Source organism: Manis javanica, chromosome 12 (assembly GCF_040802235.1).
Source record: "Manis javanica isolate MJ-LG chromosome 12, MJ_LKY, whole genome shotgun sequence".
In the NCBI taxonomy this organism is placed as follows: domain Eukaryota; kingdom Metazoa; phylum Chordata; class Mammalia; order Pholidota; family Manidae; genus Manis; species Manis javanica.
The window spans coordinates 31827033-31851119 of NC_133167.1; the positions used below are offsets into that span (position 1 = coordinate 31827033).

At 39.9% G+C, this 24087-nt stretch overlaps 1 protein-coding gene across 6 annotated transcripts in view; it reads right to left on the reverse strand.

Annotated features, from left to right (window-relative positions):
* Window positions 1-86: 86 nt before the first annotated feature.
* The window catches only part of KIAA2012 (KIAA2012 ortholog), a 129534-nt gene continuing 105533 nt past the window's right edge, over window positions 87-24087 (reverse strand). For 5 of the 6 annotated variants that reach the window (XM_037009186.2, XM_073218331.1, XM_037009183.2 and 2 more), the window contains 8 exons: window positions 14956-15046; window positions 12689-12854; window positions 10968-11082; window positions 9395-9708; window positions 6759-6961; window positions 5965-6137; window positions 4906-5125; window positions 87-2675 (listed from right to left, as the gene is read on the reverse strand). In XM_037009186.2, coding sequence (XP_036865081.2) covers window positions 2537-2675; window positions 4906-5125; window positions 5965-6137; window positions 6759-6961; window positions 9395-9708; window positions 10968-11082; window positions 12689-12854; window positions 14956-15046 — 1421 coding nt within the window. In that variant the 3' untranslated portion in view covers window positions 87-2536. The remainder of the gene's footprint in view (window positions 2676-4905; window positions 5126-5964; window positions 6138-6758; window positions 6962-9394; window positions 9709-10967; window positions 11083-12688; window positions 12855-14955; window positions 15047-24087) is intronic. The other variant, XM_037009184.2, reaches the window with a different exon arrangement.

The following is a 24087-nucleotide window of genomic DNA, read 5'->3' on the forward strand; positions in this document are numbered from 1 at the left end:
CATTTTATTTTTTAATTGTATAGAAGGGAAAAAGAAAATAGCTAAAACAAGGTTTTTTTGCCTAATGAGATTATTATTTGTACATGGAACACATTTTTTCTTCAGTACTGTACAGTGATGATCATGACTTTGAAGCACTGAAAGTTACTGAAGTGCCTTCTAAATTAAGCATTTAAGGCCACAATACCTTCTTAAATACTCTGTTCTGTTTTTTGAAAAAAACTTGATATTCCTGTATGCTGCATATATATGTGATACAGTTACTCAGTCATATTGAATAAATGGGCATGCCAAAAATTCTTAATTGATTTATATTGACAATTTCAGTTTTTCCTTTAACAGTTTACAAAATGTTCTTAGTTAAGGTTTGGTATATTTTGTTTATATTTTCCTTGAATATCTTTATATCTCAAATATTTAAACTTTGTATGAAATTAAAATACCAGATTTGTTCCTATTAGAGAGCTTAACTTTTTATTTTAACTCTTTAATGAACCATAGAATTTAATATATCGATGCATATAATAATCCAATTTCATGTTATCCCAAATAGAATGTCATCTAATAAAACCTATTTCTAATTTTAGAAACTGTTAAAGCCTCCCTACTCAGGTCATCTGTTGAAAAATGATTGGCTTGCCTTATCAATTCCTATCTCTTACCCTCTAGGTAAACTAGAGCTTTTAAACTATCACCTGGCATTTATCATTACATTAAATAGTGACTAGGAATTAGGCCCATTTCTAGAAAATCCTCATTGAGTTGCATATTTCCGTCAGGCCTGAATAACAAACCTATTAGACTACTTGAACTGTCCAGGATGCATGAATATATAGTTTGGTATCTTGTTTGCATCTCTGTCTGAAGGCTGTCAGCATTTGGATGGTGGAGCTTAGCTAATTGTAGTTTATTAGATTCTTCTAAATGCATTGCATTCTGCTATGGTTAACTTAAAATGTGCTTATGTGGTGTTGTGCTGATAAAATAGCCTTTGACAGAAACAATTTAATAGAATATCAGATTTGGAAGGGACCTTGAGTAACAATGTAGCCATTCTACCTAGGGCTTGACTGCAACATCCAAAATTTGTAACAGAAGGGGGAAAATAAAGCCAGTAGTGGTAATTTCCCCACAAGGATGTTTTCCTTGAATGTTCTTCTGTTCTTGGTTGGATTATTTGAGATGCTCCTTTCTCATCTGATTATAATTGAATGGAATGAATGAATAAGTGTGCAAGTAGGGTTGACAAGTTTGAGAAAATGTTTGACATTTAAGTTCACTATGTATGACTGATTTTGACCATTTTATTTCTGTTTTACATAAAATGAGTTAAAAACAAGCATCAAACCTAAGCAAGTCCAATAACAATACAGAATCAAAATTAAGTTTGACTTTTGATTGCAGAAATGCAGTTCCGGTAGAAAGCAAACATCTTATGCATTAGTGGGAAATTTGAAGGAATCACTTGTGAATACCAAGTTTTTTAGCTGCAGTGATACAGAAATCTATGGGAGAATTCAGGTTAAGGTACCGCTAGCTTCAACATCCTTTATATCTTGGCTAAAGCTCTTCCATCACCTTTAATGATCATTCTCTAATAGACGCTTATTAGATACTTACTGATACCAAAGAGATGCTAAAAGACAAATTATATAATCAACACTTTTCCCTGATAGAGTCAGTGTGATTTAAAAAATGGGGAAATTATGTGAGTGTTTGGATCTTCAAGGCCCAGGAGCAAAACCTCATGATCTGTTCATTTTCAGGGATCTGTTAATCACTTTTTGTGATGATGAACATGTTCTATATCTGTGCTGTCCAATATGGTAGCAAGTAGCTACATGTGGCTATCAAGCACTTGAAAGTGGCTAGTGTGACTGGAGAATTTAATATTTTAAATTTAAATAGTACTTGTGGCTACTTACTGCACAGTGAAGCTCTAGAATCTGTACTTTGAGGATGTGAGAATACCCTCCAAAACAGTTCACTCAAATGAACACTCATCAAATGATTGCCTTGTTTTAAATAAACATTAAACTTTAGTGTAATCTTAGGATAAAATGGATGTGGTTTTACCTTGTAAAGAGATTATAATTAATTTTTAATATGTGAATATATGAATTAGCTTCTCTTAGCTAACTCAGAATTATTTGCATTTCAGAATTTCCATTTATCTGCAACTCTTTCAGGCACATTGGCTGAAATGAAATACTTTTGACTCTACTAAGTGTATCTTAGTATCTTACTAACAAGCTGAAATTCAAACTGAAGTTACTGGCCAGTTTTAGGCACCAAAGCTTCTGGATTTTTGTGGTTCTAGAGAACATACAGGAATTTGAGTGAAGAGTTTAGTTGGGTTGAATGAAGTACGTGTAGTGGGGTTGGGTGATGGTGATGGAGGTCCCAGAGAAGTTATGTGTGGCTTTGAGGTGAACCAGATGAAATGGAACTTAGTGGGTTCAGAATGGAACATAACAGAAGGAAGTTTCTCTTTTCTGCACCACCTCGCAACTTACTTTAAAATTTTCTTTTATCCTTAAGGTCTGGATATTTGTAGGAACTGGAAATAAGAGTAAACCCATGGTCTGGAAATGTTGTGAGTCCACTGCAGTCCACTGGCTTCCTTACGGAGTTCTTGTTGGAAATGAAGACGTTTCTTCAGAGCAGCTTTTTGCCTAAGGAGACAACCCCACCCAAAGTCCCAATAATGATTAAGGATCCTAGAAATCGTCCTTAGAAGCTAGTAGAAGAATTTTGGATTTGAATAATCATCAGACTTGGGAATTTAGTGGAAGATCATCGTACTCTGTTCATTTAGTAAATTTACCTATGAGGTTTAGAATATTAATGGCCTCCTACTGGAAAAGTAAAAGGAGAGGCATAACTCAGTTCTTAAGTTTGCATTCCTGGAAGGGACTCCCTTATTTTAGAGACAGGGAAACAGTCAGGGAAACCAGCCAGAGAAGTTAAAAGTACCTGAGCCAATGTCACACAAGTGAAGACGAAATAAAGCCAAATGGCATCAAGTTCTAATGCTTGGTGAGGTCAGGCTCTAACCCCTACACAACCCTTTAGTTAACTTGGTTTTCTGCTTTCAGCTGCTTGAACTAGTCTTAAAAGTTGCTCAACCTTCCCTCATATGGTTTGCCAGTTTTTGTGGAAAATTAGAACTCCAATAGCTTGCCTTTTGGTCTCAATAGTTATGAACCCTGCTGTTGTGATACATGGAATACATAATTTTGTAAATGAATGAAGACTTCTCTATTGATCTGTTTTGTAATTCATGTAACAGCTGAGTAAAGTCCTGGAAAGGAAAAACTCCACGTGGAAAACCTCGAGATAGCACTGTTTTGGATTCCTTCTCTTTCTAGTCCCCTGAAGAGTATTTATTAGCTTAGTTTTTGCTTAAGTTGTGGAGAATACATTTCAAGGGTTAACTTGTTCATAGGTAAGATTGGAATAACATGGTTTTCTGTGTTGTGCTTCTTTACCTTTCAATTTTGGTCATTCTGAGGGATGACTGTTGCTTTCACTAAGGAGGGGAAATGCATGATATAGCAACTGTAGAGGGCCTAGGCTTTATTTTTTTGCACTTAAAAACTACATATTCTTTTTTAAATTAAATTTTATTTTTTTATTGAAGTATAGTTGATAGATAATATTGTATTGGTTTCAAGTGTAGAACATAGTGATCCGACTGTTATCTGCATTATTAGATGCTCACCCTAACTAGTGTAGTTACTGTCAACATAGGAAAATATTACAGAATTAATGACTATATTCTCTATGCTGTACTTTCATCCCTGTGACTAATTTATATTGAGGTTTTGTGTCTATTTATCCCCATCATCTATTTCAGCCACCTCAATCCCTCCACTGGTAACCACCAGTCACTTAGTGTCTATGAGTCTATTCCTGTTTTGTTTGTTTTGTTTTTAGATTACATCTAGGTGAAATTAGAGGACCTAGATTTTATAGAGTCAGTTGAAACCACATTACTCAAGAGATGATATTATCAGAAAGGTGTAATGATCATTACTATTGTAAGAGAATAAAGGGGGGAAATGCTGTTGCCCCCAGATGACGGATTTTTTGCTGTTTCTCCTAACAAGGCCCTCACAAAATCTGGTCTTAGCCTACCACTTTGGCTTCATCTGGAAGTATTCTTTCTGCCTCCTTCACTTCATTTCAGCCATGCTGACTTTCTTTTCTTCTTCGAACATGCCAGTCTCATTCCATTCTTTGAGCCTTTGCACTCAGTGTTTACCTGCTGGGATATTTTTCTCTCAGATGTTTATGTGACTAACACCTTGTTGTTCAGGTTTCACCTTATAGATCACCTACCTCTTCTGAGAAGTTTTGCCCTAGCCAACTAATTTAAACAATCTCCTGCAATCCTATCACGTCTTTACATTTTTTCTATTTACCATTTCTTGCCAGCTGAAAAAATCTTTATTTAAAAGTTGTCTCCCCACCCTCACCCTAGTGTGGAAATACCATGGGAGAAGAGACATCTGACTTGCTTACTCCTGAATTCCCAGTGTCCAGGATAGTGTTTGGCACATAATAGGAACCCAATAAATGTTGAGAAAGGCATTTGAGAATCAGAAGTTCTTAGATCTGGTCCTAGCACTGCCCCTAACTCCTTCCCCTCTTTAGGACTCACTTTTCTCATCTGTAAACCCATATAGCTGAGATAGATGATCTCTAAACTCCCAGCTTCAGTAGAAGTTCTATAAGTCATGAAGGAATTCTGTGACAGCAAAAGAATCTCTAATTTTTGGTTCCTCCATACCATGCTTACAGGAAGTGGGAAAACTTTACTTTCCCAAAAGCAGTACAAGGTTAGTACTAGCTCCAGGCAGTCAGCCCTTGCACAGTCCCCCCATGGCAACTGTCCGGTACCTGGCCTGTTCTTGGGCTTGTGTCATGGCTTCCTCCAGAGCCAGCCTTGCTGCTTCCTCTTCCTTTTGCCTTCTCTCCTCTGCTTCCAGCCGAGCCTTCTCTTCGGCTTCCTGTTTCCGTTGCTGGTATTCTAGCCATTCTTCTTCAGCCATTTCCATCAGGTGTTTCTGTTCTTCTGCTAACTGCTTTTCCAGTTCCTTCTGCCTTTGCTTCTCTGCCTCTGCCGAGTAGAAAAGGAGGAAGGCTCAGCAGGGGTCTCATTATTGGAGAAAACCGTTCTCTGACCCAACTCTCAAGTCCGTGATTCCCAGGCATCCCCCATAACATAATCTGCAGTTTACCTGACAGCTTCCAGACCTGTTTGGGGATTACCTTGGGGCTGATTTACTAATTTAAGAGTCTTTTATCAAGCACCTACTATGTGCAGTGTGCCTGCTGTGCAGTTGAATGAAAACGTTGGGGGAAGTTTTTCCAGAGCCTGGTGTGCTCATGGATGTTAACGTAGATGGGTTGGGGAGGGTGTTAGATCAGGGTCTGAAGAAACGTAGTGCTTCCCTCAGCTGGACTGACCAGCCTAAAGAGTGTCATTTGCTGAAATTCCTTCCTCTTCCTCAGAAATGAGGCTGTAGTGATTCTACACATCACTACCTGAAAGGCTGCCCTGAAGCTCTCCAGATGTTTGACAGTTTCCATGGAGAGGAGCAGGGCTCTGTCTCCAGTTTAGGCAGCTCCTGAGCAATGCTGAAAGGGCAATGGGCAGGACAGGGTCCCAGTTCAGGAGATTATGGAATTGGGAGCAGAACCCAAGAGTTCATTTTTACAACTGAGTCTTACTTTGATCTGTCACTATATCTATATCTTCTATCACTATATATTTGGTCTTCTATCACTCACTATTAGCACACATAATCACTTTGAAAAAAATAGTGTATACATTTAGAGTGCTTCGTACACAAAGGCATAGGATAAGAATACTCAGGGGAGAGTCAAGTGAACACCCAGGTGGGATACAAACATTTCTGTCTCAGGAGATGCAGAGAGCTCTAGAATCCTCCTCACCAGCCCTCTCAGCTTCCTCCTGCTGCTTTCTTCTCTGCAGTTCTTGCAGTTTCCTCCGGAACTCCTCCTGTTGCTGCTGGGCTCTCTCCTGGGCCACTTGCAACTGGAACCACTGTTTTCTCTCTTCCTCCTCCTGCCATTGCCGTTCTTCTTCAAGCCTCTGTTTTCTCAAACTGAGAACACCCACAAGATGGTCAAGGAAATGCAGAAACCACCAGGGCATCCTTGTGAGACAAGTCAACAGGCAATGCCCCCCGCAGGGAGGCAGGCCATATGGAGCATCCTATTCAGAGGAGACTCCGTTTTCCCAGGGAGCCTTATTCAAGAGCCGAAGGAAGGCCTGGAACTAGAAACCTCAAAGTCCCAACATATAGCTGTGTGCTCTGAGGTAGGGGCTTTAACTTCCCAGAGCTTCATTTTCCATTCTTACATAAAGTGTATTTTAAAACACCAGTCTCACAGGGTGGTTGAGATTAAATGAGTCAAGGCCTATAAAAGGGCATAAGGCAGTGCTGCCATGGTGGCAAGGGGCTTCGCAGCTGCTTGCTGGCCTGAGTCCCAGTGCCCTCCGGAGGAGGCCCCAGGAACCTCCCTCTGGAGTGACCAACATGCTGCATCTGACCTTTGGTCCAGGTTGTTCCCAGGATAACAGGAGAGAGACACATGAGACATGCTCTTTTACTTCAGGGCATGAATGAGCCTCAAAACCAACTTGGTCCCTAGTCGAGGTCAACCCCTGCCTTTTTCTTCTGCCTCCCTAACATGGCTCTGGCCTCTCTGGCTGCTCAACCCACCGGGTTTCCTCTGCGCGGATTCGCTGCTCCAGCTCCAGCTCCTCCTTCATCTTCTCTGCTCTCTCCAGCTGCTCCTGCTGAAGCCGCCTCTGCTCTTCCTGCTCCCTTCTCTTCCTTTCCACTTCGAGCCGTCTCATCTCGGCTCTCTCTGCTCGCAGCCTGTCCTGGGAAGCTTTCTCTTGTTCCCTCTTAGCAAGGAGGGCCTAAGGAACCAGAGTGTTCTTAGTGCAAGGGACAGTGTGGTGATCACCGGGGGAGCTTGTCCCAGTAACAAGCCCTCCTCCACCTTACACAATGTGGTCTCTATTCAGAGATGGAATCATTAACTGGTTTCCATACTCTGACCGTAGCCACATAAACTCTGCTGCCACCAGCTTGGGCTCTAGGGCCTGAATGACCAGGATCCAAGTCTTTCTCCTATTTGTTTTTGAATTTGGGGATCACAACTTAATTTCTGTGTTGTCTTCCTCTTGGGGCTGTTAACCAGGATTAATTGAAATAGTGAAAGTGCCACCATAACGTCTGACACATCATCATCTTCAGTTCTTAACCTACACTTCAGAATTTAAAAGCTCCCAAGGAGCTTTTAAAATTTTTGGGGGGACTAGTCCTCACACACACACCAATTAAATGAGAATACCTAGATGCAAGACTAGAGGTTTTAAAAAGGTTTTAATAAGCTTCTCGGGTAATTCTAAGGTGAAACCAGGGCTGGGATTTTTACCCAAAGGCAGTTTTTAGGCATAAATTTTACCAAAGGCAGTTTTAAGCATGTGTCAGGCTCACATTTAATCCTCTGCAAACCTATTTTTCCAATGAAAGATTCTTTAAGTTTATGTGAAGGGTGTCTTAGCTTTCTTTTTCTCTCTAATGCCTCCTCTGAAGTCAGAAATATGTCCATTAGGGGAACCTGGACTGAAACTTTTCCATGGGAACTCTGGGTATCCAATTTGGGGTGAAACTTCCTTGCTCTTTAGCCTTTGCAGAGGCAGTACAATACCATAGATTGACAATAAATCTAAGAAAAGTTCTGCCCATAGGTTACAATTTTTATCTGCTGCAAAGAACATAATTCCATCCATAGTCTAGACATTCTGAAATCCTTTTTGGAAGACCAGGGACTATAAAATAAGTATACAATAATTTAAAACAATGATAAGAGCCCTGATTTTGGAATCAAGAGACCTGAGTTTCTTTGCTCTCCCACTCAAAGGTTGTATCATTTCTGTCAATGGACATTTAACTCCTTCAAGCCTTAGTTTCTAAGTTAGTAAAATACTTGGTTCACAAGTGTGGCTATGAAAATTAAATGAGATTCAGCAGAGTTGTACTATGCACATATACTTACGTTGAGTTTAGCCATAGTGGTTTAGCTGTGGGTGCATTTGAGTCTCTTTTGTTTATTTTTTTTTTGTACAACATGACCTCTAAATGCAGTTGGACACCTTCATCTCAGTGGAAGAAATAGTGATTTATTCCAACAGCACAGAAAAAATGGGCTGTGTTGGTCTTATTGAGAGATATATCTATATGGTATATTCTTTTTGGTTAATTACAGGGATTTTGAAGGGTGATTTTCCTTACACTTACTCAATTTTTCTCTTAAGTACAAACAGTCCCCAACTTTTGATGGGGTTCAACTTATGGCTTTTTGACTTTACAAAAAAGTCAGTATTTTAGCATTCAGTAGAAACCATACTTAAATTTTGAATTTTGATATTTTTCTGGGCTAGTGATTTGCAGTACAACCCTCTCTTGTGATGCTGGGCAGTGGCTGCCAGCTGCAGCTCCCACTCAGCCATGCAGTCAAGAGGGTAAACAACTAACAACCATTCTGTTTTTCACTTTCAGTATAGTATTCAATAAACTACATGAGATAATTCAGCACTTTATTATAAAAGACTTTGTATTAGATGATTTTGCCCAACTATAGGCTAATGTAAGTGTTCTGAGCAGGTTTAAGGTAGGCTAGGCTAAGCTATAATGTTCAGTAGGTTAGGTGTATTAACTGCATTTTCAACTTACAGTATTTTCAGTTTATGGTGGTTTTATCAGGATGTGTCTCCACAGTAGTGAGGAAGATCTGTACTTGACATTAGAACAAGGCCTCTGGAACACAATGACTCTCACATGCCCAAGCACCTTGTAAAGGCAGATAGATGTGTGTGTATAAGCTGCCTATGGCTTAGCAGTGTGCCGCATAAAAGCAGATTAGAAAAAGAGACATTTCTACAGCCTTTGGGAGGCAAGCAATGCATGAGATCCAGGCCAAGTCAAGGATATGTGCTTGGCTCTGATGGCCTGAGTCTACCTTTCCCTTAACTGTGAGGCCTGTGCCTCTCACAGTTGGGTGCTATGACAACTTCCTGCTCTTTAAGGGGTGGGCACATGTCCTGACAGTTTGGGAGCCTTACAAAATGCATCATTTCACAGGAGCTTTGCCCCCTGTATCTTTTACCAGGTCTGTCTTCTTAAAGGGTCAGAAGGTACCAAAGTAGAACAAATAAAACTATTAGGTAGTAGAGCTAATAGTTCAGTAACTGCAGTATAATTTGGGGCAGTTTTTCCTACCTCTGGGAAAAACCTGCACCAGTGGGGACAGAATCCCTTGGCCAAAGAGAGACTAGTAGGCCTACCTTGGAAGGATCCTCATGGCTTCTCTCTCCAGATTCCACGTTTCCAGTGACAGTAATGGTCTGTGTGGGTGATGATCTTCTATCTATAGAAACTTGGCTCTCCTGAGCATCATCTTTGGGAGAAAGCCAAGGGTTCTCTGAAGGAAAGAAACGTCTGTCTGCACTGTCTTCTACTTCCTTAGAGTCGATGACATCAGGCCCACTCAGCTCTGCTGCCGTTTGCAGGTCCCTCTCCTTCTGTGTCCTTTTCCTTTTGGCTTCTGGTTTTTTTTCTTTGGGAATTAGCTCTGTTTTCTTTTCAGCCTTTGACTTTCCTGGGGGAGAACAATTGGAGACAGAGGTATAGCTGAGTAAACATGATCTCTGCATCCTTTTCTGTAACTTAAACTTCAGTAAGCGACAGAATCACCCGGGGTGTGGATTCTTAAGCCCCACTCCTGCAATCTGATTCTATAAGAATTTACGTTTTAACAACCACTTGAAGTGTTTTGGGAAGGGTAGTCCACAGACCACCCTTTGAAAAACTGTTTTACCCTATTTGGATCAACCATAATTCAGCTGTCTTGCCACTAAATTCTGTTTCACTCTGACCTGTGGTTGAAGTCAGGACTCTGGATGGAAGGCCTGTAGACACAGCTAGAAAGTCATGCGTCAGGAGGCTGGCTTAAGGTTGCAGCTTTGTAATCTGGCAAAGTTTAAGCCTTCCATACTCCAAGGGCTTCTCTCAGTGCACCCCTCAGGGCCACAAATATTTCTTTCCTAGTTTGTCAATCCTACTCAAGTCATGGGCTACAATGATATAAACTCTGAAAGACTTTAAAAAGCAAGCTCAAAAACAGACTGGGACCAGAGGACTATCCAAGATCATCCTTTCTGACAGCCTGTGATTTGTTTGGAGGGTCTTCTGAATCATATGGCGGGGAAAGAATGGATGGAGGTTTTAGACTAAAGAAAGTCTTTCAAAGCATAGGAATCTGAATTCTTGTAAGGTGCCACACAGGGAACCAAGAAGAAAAATGGTAACTGGGGTAACCATTCAGAGCTTTTTGTATCCTCCCTTTCCCATATGTTCTCATTGCCCAATTCAGATTAAGATAGCAGTTATTAGTTCATAGAAGCAGTAGTAATACTATGCAGGAATCAAATGATGGGGTCTGACCCTGGGTCCACCATTGTATTGTTTGAGCTGTTCGATTTATACAAGTCACCCAATGTCTCTCAGTCTCCCCCGCTACATGATATAATAACAGTGCTTGCTTTATAGAGATGTGGGGATTTCATGATGTCATATATGCAGAACTTCTAATACTGTGGGTATTCAGCAAATAGGTGCTAGTATTATTATAATTTCCTGTCATGTTGATCATAGGTGTTGATGCACCCCTGGTGTCTTCTGCCCCTTGCTTTTCAGATATTGATATGAAGTAAGGCTGCAACACCATCTTAGCTGTGGTAGTTAAGGAGACTCAAAAGAGATAGTTTATCCCACGGACCCATGCTGATTCTCTGTGACACCTCCTGGCCCCCATTAGGTGTCTTCCCTTGGGTTGTTCCTGAAGGCACACTCCCTCACCAACAGCAGCCTCTGCTCCCCTGCTGACTGTTCCTTCTCTTTTCCCTTTGGGTGCCTTGGACTTGTCTGTCTTGATTCTTTTCTTTCTCTTGGCTTTGTCCATCAACTCCATCTGCTAAAGGTGAAAAGTTAAGGAAAGTTACCATGATACAGTGGCCATGATACATGTAGGACACAAGGGAAAAAACATCGAGGGGAGATTATGTTGGCCAAGACAGAATGATTTATGATGAAATTCATGTGTATTCCAGATAACAAAGAGTGTGGAACTGGTGGGGAGATCCTAAGGTTCAGCCTTTGATTTGAAACTGGTAGGTATAATTTCATAGGAGAAAAGAATAGAATACATGTTATGATCTTTGCCTTTTTGATGCTAAATCATGATCTACAGAGGTAGATCAAAGTGAAGCAGTTTTTGCCTTTGATAGATTGCTGTTGCCGTGATTAATGGTTAACTCGTTTAAATCAAAGCCAGCTTTATTCACTGCTGCTTCATTTGTTAACCTGCAGCACACCTCAACCAGATGAGCACAGCCGTGGCAATCTTTACCTTTCCCTATGGGCTGGGAGACATGGAGCTTGTTCCTAAGAGAGGATGGCAGAGTGAAGTCATGGCTACCCTCAGTGACTAGTGTGGCATAATAAGAAATACATGTTTGGTCTTTATTCCCAGTTTCTGGCACAGAGCTCCCCAAACCCTTGAAATTTCTGGAGCATAAACATGAAAGGGGTGTCTTTTGCTGTTCATTAACAAGCCCCTTTCAACCTCACTTGAGATTATGTTAATGAGGTAATTTTGGAAAGCCCCTAAGGAGGGGTGCTAGTTGCCAGGGGAACAAACTATGTGATCAGAGGGCTGGACCTTTCAGCTCCACACTCTCAACCAGAGGAGGGGCGAGGAGCTGGAGGCTGAGTTCATCACCATTCACCAGTGATTTAGCAATCATGCTTACATAATGAAACCTCCATAAAAACCCTAAAAGAAATTTGGATTGCTTCTGGGTTGGTGAGCATGCTAGGAGAGAGTCATACTCCATGGTCCACGGGGACAGAAGCTCCTGTGCTCGGGACCCTTCTGGACTTTGCCCTATGTATCTCTTCATCTGGCTATTCATTTGTATCCTTTAAAATATTCTTTGTAAAAAATCAGTAATAGAAGTAAAGGTTTCCCTGAGTTTTGTGAGCCATTCTGGTAAATTATCAAACCTGAGGAGAGGGTCATGGGAACCCTCTATTTATTGCCTGCTGGTCAGGAGTACAGGTGATAAACTGGGACTTGGAATTGGCTTCTGAAGTGGGGGTAGTCTTTTGGGACTGAGCTCTTCACCTGTGGGGGCTGTGCTAACTCTGGGTAGTTTGTGTCATATTTGAATTGTGTGACACCCAGTTGGTGTTCGGAGAGCTGGAGAATTGGTTGATGTGCAAAAAACCTCTGCACATTTGGTGTCAGAAGTTGTGTGAGTGCAGGAAAACTGAAGTTTTTTTTTCGTACCTTTGTAAGAACTAGAAATGGATACCCCATCCTTCAGGTAGATGCAGCCCAGTGTTGGGTGTGGGGCATGTGAGTGGACAACAGACTGGATTTCAGCTCCACCTTGCCCCCTTTGAGGGGCATCCTTACCTTGTATGGTAAGCAGTCTACACAACTGTATGTGATAACCCTGGTGGGAGTGCCATCCAGGTAGGGCTTTTAGACCAAGCTCCTAGGTGTTTGCACTCACATTACTGATGCTGGCTGGTGTCTGCTGGTTGGACAGCTTTGGTTTGGTCTTCCCTTCTCTCCCTCTTGGAAGAAGAGATGTATCTACAGGAACCGATTTCTCCGGGGACTCAGGCCCATGTCCTGGGAGTCCTCCGAGCAGATGGTGTACATCATAATCTCTGCCCCTTTGAAAAGAGTGAAACAGTAGGAACAAATTAAAGAGAAAAGTGGTGGACATGGAAGAGGAAAAGTAAACAAACCTTGAGGCTTATTCTCTTCCAGGCACTGGTGAGTATTTGACACACTTGGTCAACCCTCTTTTTCTCAACACATCCCTGAATAAGGGAGATTACAATGTTTGGTCTTTACTCTTGGGTTTCTGTCAGGCTAAATCTTATAACATAGGGAGCAGGAGAAATAATTTGCCTCTTTGGGATTGTATATTTATGCCTTTAATTGAATGACATAGGATTATCTAACTGAAATTTCTTCTATCAAAGGCTTAGCTGAAAAAAAAAGTGACCTTTAAGAAAGACTGTCTTAGCGGGTAAGATTCCTTAAGGGAGGAACAACCTAAGACAGGCACAGTCGCAGGGGGCCATCAGGTGAGAAATTGGGGATCAACAGAGGTGAGGCTTAGAACCTCACCCCCCCTGTTTTGAGAGAAATCTGTATCCGTGGATGTATTACTCCCCATGTCTAGCTTGGATTAACACATAGTCTACAGGCACACGCCTGATCATCTACATTTGCTCTCTTACAACACTAAACTATTTTTTCTACCTTTATCTTGCATCTACCTACCACTTCAGCATTTTATTTAAAAATAATAATAATAATAAAGGGAGAAATGTGGGATTCACATATAAATCAAGTATAAAAATCAAATGAATATTCATATTTGACCTGATTGTTTATAGTTCATAATGAGCGATCAAAACCGAAAGTTTTTGTGATGACTGCCCTTGCACTGTTCACCATGTAAGAACTTATTCACTATGTAAGAATTTGTTCACCATGTAAGAACTTGTTCATTGTGCTTCAGAAGATCGGATACTGACGAGAATTAGGCTGGGGGTGGATTAATGAGTGTGCATTGAACATTGACTCCCCTGTATAGAATTTTATTGTTGTTAACAACCATTTGATCAATAAATATGAGAGATGCCCTCTCAAAAAAAAAAAAAAAAAGAGAGAAAGACTATTAGGAACATGCAACCAATCATCCATTCCTTCATGCCTTCTGAGTTCTATTCTTGACCAAAAAGGTCATGTGCTTTGTTAGTGTGATCCCTTTTGCGGTTACTGACTGTGTGCCTTGAGGACAACTGATTTAAGTTTTTTGGGTAAAAAGGTCACTAGCAAACAGTCACATAGGTTTTAATGAACAGCTGCAGCAGTATGTACTGTGTGCCGGGCTTGGTTCTGGGCATTTCATTTCCTAGCCAGATCAGTATTATATTTCCTGTGCTGTGCTAGCACCGGACCTCACTGTAGAAACCTGAGAAATATTTGTTGAATGAGGTAAATGGAATTTCCTGTAAATATATGAGTCTTTAAATCATTCAGTGTCACTCTATAAAAACCCACAGAAATCTCCTTTAGAATTTAGTGCTTGGAAAACATTTATTTCCCCCGAGGAACAGGTATGCTCCAAATGAGAGCCACAAACCTAATCATGTTGCTTTTCTTTATACATCTATTTGGTTTCACATTCAGGAATCTCTGTATGATGTCTCTGAGAGTCTTAACTTTACTCACAACGACTATAATGACTTTTGTGGAGTATTGGTGTTCTTTTTTCTTTTCCTCTGGATATAAAAAATTAAAATTTTTTTTAGGTCAGGTTTTAAGCTTAGGTCAAGTGACTGGCTAAGCTGCTAGTAATGAACTCAAAGCACACAGTGAGCACATAGGAAGCACTTAATACATGTTGGCAGTTGGTATTATTACTGATTTATTTTTCTCAGAGCCAAGTGAATGCTGAGAGAAAGAAAGATTGACTTGACTGACCTCAGCTTTCTAGTCGTGTCTGTAGATCTCAGATACATGGAAAAATGGAGAAAGCTGCTTCTACACTGTTAAACTTCACTCTTCACCCACCCAGTCACATGATATGGTTTAAGTAGGAATCTTTTTAGACAAGTTAATTCTGGCTGTCAGAGGACACAGTTAGCTGAGAATCTTCATGCCTCTTAGAATAAACAGAAACAAAATTAATTAAAAACAAGGAAAAGCAAAATAAAAGTGAGAGAAGTCCATGTCATTACAACTTCGAACACTTACACCTTTCGGACAGTATCTGCCTCAGGAGTCTGAATGGGCTTCACCAAGGAAGCCCTAAGAGGGTCGAGGGTCATACTGCTCAGCTCCAGCTCTGCGAAGTCAAAGATTATCTTTAATCAGCAAAGGAAAACAGGCAACAACCCCAAACCTGGGGAAATATCTGCCTGGTGAATAGTCAGTGGCATGCAAATTAGCACAATGTTATACCTAGGTATATAATACCCAGGTATGTTGTACCTAGGAAATTAGCAAATGCTGCAGAAACCAGTGTTGTTTCATGGCAAGTGACATTAAAATTAGTAAGACCCTTTAGGAAACTGATACAACAGTATGTATCAAGAACCAGAAAAATGTTCTAGTCTTTGATCAGGAGTCTCCTGGATATTTATCATAAGGAAAAAATTCTAAAGAAGAAACAAGCTTTTTGTACAAAGTTATTTATTACAACTATATTTATCATCATTGTGAATAATAATATTAGTTATTATTATTGTGAATAATACTAAATTAGAAATAGCCCAACAATGGGAGATTGGGGAAATAATATATGTTCACTAATTTGACAGTAAACATTATGATTAAAAACATAAATAAGCAATATGAAAAATGTGACCTAATGACAAATTATAGAATGGTGTGTTAGAACTCTGTAATATGGGAGATGTTTATGTGTGTTTAAATTTTTTCCTAAAAGTCCATTGTGGTTATAACATTGAAAAAAATTGGTTTAAAAAACTCACAAATATTACTACTCAATAGCCAAAAACAAACAATCTGATTAAAAAGTGGGCAGAGGATCTAAATAGACACTTTTCCAGAGAAGATATACACATGCTAACAGATGCATGAAAAGATGCTCAACATCACCAAGCATCAGGGAAATGCAAATCAAAACCACAATGAGCTATCATCTCATACTAGTCAGAATGACCACTATCCAAAAGGCAAGAAATAGCACGTGTTGGTGAGCAAGTGGAGAAAAGGAAACCCTCATGCACTCTTGTTGGGAATGTAAATTGGTGCAGCCACTATGGAAGGCAGTATAGAGGTTCCCCAATAAGTTACAAATAGAACTACTATATGATCCAGCAGTTCCACTCTGGGTATTTATCTGAAAGAAAGAAACACTAATTCAAAAAGATGCATGTAACAGCATGTTCATTGCAGCATTATTTACAACACTCAAGATGTGGAAACAGCCTAAGTGTCCACTGATAAAGATAATGCTATGGAATACTACTGAGCCATAAAAAAGAAGGAAATCCTGGCTTTTGTGACAATATGAATGGACATTGAAAGTCTTATGTTAAGTGAGTTAAATCAGACAGAGGAAGACAAATACCATGTTATTTATGTGTGGAATGTAAAAAACAAAACAAAACAAACAAAACAAAACAAAACAAAAACTCGTAAATACAGTTGCCAGAGGGGAAGGGGGTTGGAGGGTGGAAGAGATGGGTGAAGGGTGTCAAGAGGTACAAACTTGCAGATGTAAATAATGTCATGGGGATATAATATACAGCATGGGACTATAGTCAATAATATTGTACTGCATATTCAAAAGTTAACAAAAATAAATCTCAAAGTTCTTATCATAAGGAGATAATTATTTTCATTAACTGTATGGTGACTGCTGAGAACTAGACTTACTGTGGCGATTACTTCAAAATGTATACAAATATCAAATTATTATGTATCTAAAACTAATATAATGTTACATACTATTTTACCTCAATAAAAAAAAAAAAAAAGCAAAAAAGCAGATGTTATCCTATGAGGAACGTGTACTGGCCTCACAGCTAGCACTCTTTGCTGGGTGCTCTGAAGAACATATTGGTAGCTCTTATATATAATTTGACATAACTAAACATGCAACTTTTAAATTTTATATTGTTTCAGATCTTTTATAACTAAAAAGAACTGTACAACATATGTTGTGAATATTTGATTATTAAAAGACTTACTCTTTGTCCACATCTGTGATTATTGAGGCCTGTACAGTCTTTAAGGCACAATATCTAACCACCAAATTGTTTCTCAAATTGTTCCAATTTATACTCCGAGGAAATGGTCATTCATTCCTTCGTTTATCACATGTTTACTTACTATGTGCTGGGCATTGTGTTAGGTGCCAGAAATATAGTGGTGAGTAGGATGGGTACACACTCTGGTGTCAGGGAGCTTACATTTTTTGTGGGAAAGATAAATACTAACACAAAAGAAAACAAACTCTTTGCAAGAAAGACTAATGTTCAATCCCTATTTCTTTCTCTTTGAGCAGATTCTTGCATGAATAAATTTACTTATCCTCAGTTTTGTTTACATAAAGGTATTACAACTTTAAATAAAGATTTGAAAAGAAAAAATTCATTTGTCATCTCACCAGCACCATTGCCTTAATAGTCACAGTGAATCCATTTTTCAATGTTTGATCGCTGTCCACTTCGCTCCCCCAACCCCCACTCCAGAACCTCTTTGCACTTGACTCCCTTCTGCCATTCCCAAACCTGAAGAGTGCCATCTACTGTCTCACACATCAATCTCCAGACTTTGGAATGGGGACAAAATTGTTAACGTACCCAGCAGTTGAGGAAACTGGGAAGGTTGATTGAGGTAGTACTTTGGAATTTATTTTGTCTTGGACCACATGTAATACTAAGAGAAAGTGGGAGCTGATTTAAATATTTTCATGATGAGGGTTTCCTTCTCTTACTTGGCTAGCTCAGTAAAAGCTCCCTCACTTTCGACATTCACTACTCTTCACAGCTATTTTGAACTTTGTGACTGGGCGCCATAGGACCAGCAGAGGGCGCGTTTGTATTGACCAAAAGCTAAGGTTCTACATTGGTGTTACTTTCACCATTTTGGTAAGAATTGAAATCCTGTCAGTTCTTGAATGTGGACCATAGAAAGTTGATTTCTTTTTTCTCTAGTGAAATAACTTGATGTTTAGGAAGCCTTGGAACAAGCGAGGCTGTACTTTGAATAATAACTTACAACTTTTAACTCCTTTAAAAAATATGTAAAATATTTTTGGAATGCTGAGTATAGAAAAAATATTGTATGTATTATGATTGCCCATGTACTTAACTACTTAGCTTTGTGAAACCTTAATAATTGTGCCGTATTTTACTGATATTTTTCCTAAAGAAATAAAACATTTTATACATAGTTCAAGACTTCATTGTATCACATACAATCACATTTTCCCCCTTTCCCCAGAGGTAACCATTCTCTTAAATTTGGTATTTATTAATTGACTGGATTCAGAACACACTACCCCCAAAATATTTCCCTTTGGCATACTGAGTATTTTAAGCTGAAGGAATTTGAGAAAGGTCAGGTGCAGGAGGGACTCTCTGACCTCTCCTATTTCCCCTAAAGCAGGTCATGAGACCCTCATGTGAGGGCTCCCCCCTCCCCCCCCACCCAGGTGTCACACAGATAGAAGGGGCACCCTTACCTCCGAAGACAGAGGAACTCTGAGAGGAGTCCGAACAAACAGGACTTGCTAAATTCCCCCTAGTTAATGACTCTTAGTTACACCCTTTTGTTCTGTCCTATTTTTTTCATGACTTTCCATTCTTCATGAAACCTAGTATAAAAATGCTCAGGCTTAACAATTTCTCCAGGTCTTCATTTCCTTATGAATTCTCCCGTGTCACATAAAATTCATATTAAATACATTTGTAAGCTTTCCTCCTGTTAACCTGTCATCATCAGTTTGATTTTCAGGCCCAGTGTGGGACTGTAAGAGGGTCAAGGAAGTTTTTCTCCTACACAGTCTTCGTGCATATCTTTATCTTTACCACATATAAATTAACCCATAAACAACATATAATAGTATTTTATATATTAAAAATTTAAATGGATCCATAGTATCATTTGTATAACTTTTATAACTTGCTTTATTTTACTTAACACCTTTAAAAAAATTGAAGTATAGTTGATAGACAATATTATATTGGTTTCAGGTATACAGCATAGTGATTTGACAATTATATACATTATGAGATGCTTAACCATGATAACTATAGTCATTATCTGTTGCAACACTTTGTTTTTGAGATTAATCCATGATAATACATATAGTTTCCATTCATTTATTTTAGGCTGCTGTACATTATTCCATTATATAAACATACCACAATTTATCCATTTTCTGTTGATGGTTGTTTTGGTTATATCCAATTTTTTGTGATTACAAACAATACTGCAATGAGCTTTTTGGAGTGGGTCACGGTTTGTACGTGAAAGCATTTCTCTGAGGTGTATCTAAGAATGGAGTTGCTGTGTTGCAGGATATATGCATCTTTAACTTATAGCCTTCATTTTTGATATTTGGCTAGGCAAATCTTCGTCTTTGTTTTTCTTCAAAATTGTATTTACTATTTTTTGCCCTTCTTCATGAAGTTTGGGATCAATTTATCATGTTCCACCAGAAATCCTGTTGGGGATTTTTAAAAGTTGGAATTGCATTGAATTTATAGATTGAGTTAGGGAGAATTGTCATCTTTTTATCTTTCTATCTACGAACATTGTGTATGGCATTATATAGACATATTTATTCAGGCCTATTTTTATTCAATAAAATTTTATAACTCATGAAAGTCTTACACATCTGTTTAAAGATTTATTGCTAGAATATATATAGTAAATGGTATATTTGGAAATTACATTTTTCCTGCCTCCTTATATAAACTGTACCACTGGATAGCTAAGTAGTAGAAAAGGAAAAGGGTTATTTATTTTTTTTTTGGAGGAAAGTAAGGTAAAAAATTACCTGGACTTTCCAAGTAATAAGTGAAAAAAGAATGATGGAATTTCATTATCACTGTTTTGCAATCCTTAATGAATTAATGGATCAGTAGCAGCTGGAATCATGAAAAGGCAAGCAAACGTTGTATCTCCTGATGGAAGAACACAATGCCCTCCATGAAATGATCTTGACAAAAGGGAAAATCAAACCCTCAATCTGATCAAGTCCCTAGATCCAAGAACTAACTTTTAGAAAATACAGAAGACAGAGAAACATGTTAAACTATACCATGAGGATGCAATCAGCAAAATCTAGATTGTAGGAACCTCTACAAGTGACCCAATTTCCTAAAAATTAACTAAAAGGGAGAGAAAAAGTAAGGAAAATCTATAAATTAAAGGAGACTTAAAGGCCATATCAACCAAATGCAAGCAAACAAACTCTAAAACAAATAATAATTATGAGACAGAATGTTAAAAGAACTGATTAAATATTATATTAAAGAAGAGCTCTAATTTTTAGGTGCAATAGTGGTATTTATGGTTATGTCAAAAGAGTCTTGTTTTTTAGTGATACCTACTCAAGCATATATGGGTAAAATGACATAAGCCTAGAATTAGTTTCAACATAATACAGAAGGAAGGAAGGAATCGGGGATCTAAGTGGACAATATTGGCCAGGAGCTAGGTACATGGGATTCATTGTGCTATTCTGCCCACATCTGTGTTGGTTTGGGGTTTTCTATAACAACAATTATCTTAAAATTGCATTATAAATTGTGCTTTATGGCTTGAAACACAATTTTTTTCCACGATTGACTTTTATATACTGATCTATATTTAGTGATCTTGCTATATTTTTTGGCTTGTCTTTTAATGGTTTGTCTTTAATAGTTTTAATCCAGGCTCTTAGGTTTTCCATTTATCTGTTGAGATGATCTGTTCCTCTAGGTTTAACCTTTGTATGAATTATTACATAAACAGGTTTTCAAATGTAATGTTGAATTCCTGGGATAAACTGAATTCTGTCATGGAACACACACACACACACACACACACACATTTAAATAGAAGCTTAAGCTAATATTTTATTTAAGAGTTTTGCATCTTTCATCATAAGTGCATTGATCTATAAATTTCCTTTCTTATGTTGTCCTTGTTTCTAGTTTCAACTGTTTTTGGTTTTGATGAATCTGGGTCTCAAGTTAGGTATGAGCTTTACTTCCTGGAGGATGGAGAGAATTTTCAAGATCAAGTGGCAACAGCTGTGTTCTGGGATTTTTGAGGACTTTATGGGGTTTCCATCCTGGGCTGAGTGTAGTGAGCCAGAAGCATTCTTAAGGATGCTCCACTTCTCACTGTGGAGAACTTTGAAATACTTTCCAGAAGGAACACTAAAGTGGTAATAGAGCATGTAGGCCACCTAGGCTGTTAGGAACTAGCAGACTATTCAGAGCCCAGGACTGGTGCTCCGATGGTAGAGCCTGGCAGTGTACAGTGATTGTGTAGCCTCACACAGAGCAAGCTGGCAGGCCAGGAGCCCTGACCAAAATGGCGAGGTGGCCCTTTGCAGTGGTACTACCTTCCAGACTGTGGATTCTGGTGCAGTGGCACTGCCTCCACTCTTGGGCACACACTTCTGGTCTCCCTGCTTTCTCTACAGCTTTAAGACAAACATTCACAACACTCCTCACTTCCTTGCCCAGTTTGGGCAGTTGTTCCTTCTGGAGTTGTTTATTCCTAGAGCCATGAACCGCCCCTGAGGAAAGGCCTTCAAACCCCCCCTCTACCTGGTGGGCCAGTAGAATGTGAGCAGAGGTAGGATAGGTGCAGTTCCTTAATTGTGCCCTTAGAAGGTAGCTGTGGGCCCAGCCCTGACTTTTTCTCTCCTGTCCTGCAGGGTGAAGGAGATGTGAGCCAGCTGACCATGCAGACAAGGGTACTAGCAAAGGGGATGGCAGAGAGGTAATGAGAGAGAAGGAACATGGTCCCTGGACAGCTTCACTGAATGGAGCTGTTCTGCCTCCTGTCTGCCAGCTCAGACTTTTCCATGAGAAAGAAAGAAACTTTCCCTCTTGTTTGAAGTCACTTTATTTTGGTCTTTGTTAGAGCAGTTGTACCAACATCCTAACTACTGTGCACCCATCTCTTGAATAAAGCAACTGCTCTGAGTTTTTCCAGCTGCTCATCAGGGACTCTCTGCACCTTATGCAGGCCTCCCCAGATCTCTCACTCCTCCTCAGAGTATCTTAGTTCTGCCACATTCCAAGGGGGCTATGTCACCATTGCAACATAACCTTTCATGGAGTGCAGAGGCTGGTAAGCCAGCTTCATTCAGATTGGGTCTGTGCCAACACCCAGGCTTAAGCACAAGGACTTACACAGGGGATCAATCAGTGCCCCAAGAGCAAGCTCCCACTGCTGCTGAGACTGATTTGGGAAGTAAAGAAATCATCTTGTAATCAACTTAGAACAAGTCTCTCCTGACAAGGTGCAAATGATGTCTACTAAAATTAAGGTTTTTAAGAAATAGACTATAGCTTACCTTTAGTGAGCACCTATTCTGTGCCAGGCATTCTTTTTTTTTTAAATTTTTTAAATTAAGGTATGATTGGTTTACACTCTTATGAAGGTTTCACATGAAAAAACAATGTGGTGACTACATTTACCTATATTACCAAATCCCCATGCATACCCCAATGCAGTCACTGTTCATCAGTGTAGTAAGATGTATGCCAGGCATTCTTATAAGCCCATTATCTTTATTACCTTTATGTTACAACCACCCCATGAGATAAGTACTGTTAGCATCACCATTTACAGGTGAGTAAAAAAGATGTCCGGAGAAGTTCAGGAACTTACTCAAGGCCACACAGTAAGTGGTGGACCCAGGATTTGAATCCACAAATTAGACCTGTTGATCAGTGCTCTTGATCACTGTGATGGTGCTTAAACAGTGCCCTCAATTCCTCCCACCTCCATTATTTTTTAAAGAACAGATTAAATTGAGTCACTGCCAAATTCAGAGAAATCCTAGAAGCAAGGCCCAGGACAGTGCTTCTCAAAGTGTGGTCCCTGGACCACCAACATCAGAATCACTGGGGACTTACTAAAATTGCAAATTCTATGACCTCAGCCAAGGTCTACTGAATCAGAAACTCTAGGGGTGGGGCCCAGAAGTCTTAATTTTTTAATTTTATTTTATATTTTCAGTTTTTAATATTTTAATTGTTCACATATTTGACTCTTATGCTTTCCTCTTTTACTTTCTTGAATGTAGTATTCAAAGACAGTATCTTTTGATTTCTCAGAAGAAATTTCATCACTGACAGAAATCTTTATTTTATCAAGCCTTCTAGGTAGTTCTGATGCACACTGACCTTTGAGAACTCCTGGCCTAGGAAATAAGAATTAAAACAAGAATTGTGGGGAGGAGCCAAGATGGTGGCATGAGTAGAGCAGTGCAAATCTCCTCCCAAAACTGTATATATTTTTGAAAATACAACAAATACAATTATTCCTAAAAGAGAGACTACATCTACACCTGCAAGAACCCAGCACCTCGCGAAGCGGGTAAGATACAAGCCGCGGCCTGGTGGGACCTGAGCACCCCTCACCCCAGCTCCTGGCGGGAGGAGAGGAGTTGGAGTGGGGAGGGAGAGGGAGCCCAGGACTGCTAAACACCCAGCCCTAGCCATCCACACCAGAGCGCAGACACGCAGTGCATGGTGTGCTGGATATGAGGGAAATGGAACAGTAAAATCCGCGAGCGGTTCCCTGCAGCTGGCGCTCCTAGGAAAAAGAAAAGCGAGTGCTTTTTGAAAGTCTTAAAGGGACAGGGACCCCACAGCTGGATGGAGGCACCCTGGCACAATCAGCTCAGTAGCTGGGAACCCGGAGAACTCCAGGTGCCCTAACCCCCTGGGTGGCAGCGCAGCTCCAAGCCCCCTCATGGGAGAAGCAGCCTCCAGCCCACTCCCGCTCTGGCGCTGCCCACCATAGTGGCTAAGGCCACAGCAACCACGCGCAGAAGCCTCCCTCACAGCTGCTGGGCAAGCAAGAATCAGAAACCCTGTCTGCGCGCAGCTGTCCAGCACAAGCCTCTAGAGGTCACTGTTCTCCCAGGGGAGGAAGGCTGCAAACTAGCAAGAATGGATGTTCTCCCAGCTGACACATGCCAACTACCCACAACTATCTCTATCACCATGAAAAGGCAGAAGAATTTGGTACAGAACAGATTAACCCAGACAGTCTCCCCTGAAAAGGAACCTGGGGAGATAGACCTAACCAATCGTCCTGAAAAAGAATTTAAAATTAAGGTCATAACCATGCTGATGGATTTGCAGAGAAATATGCAAGAGCTAAGGAGGGAGA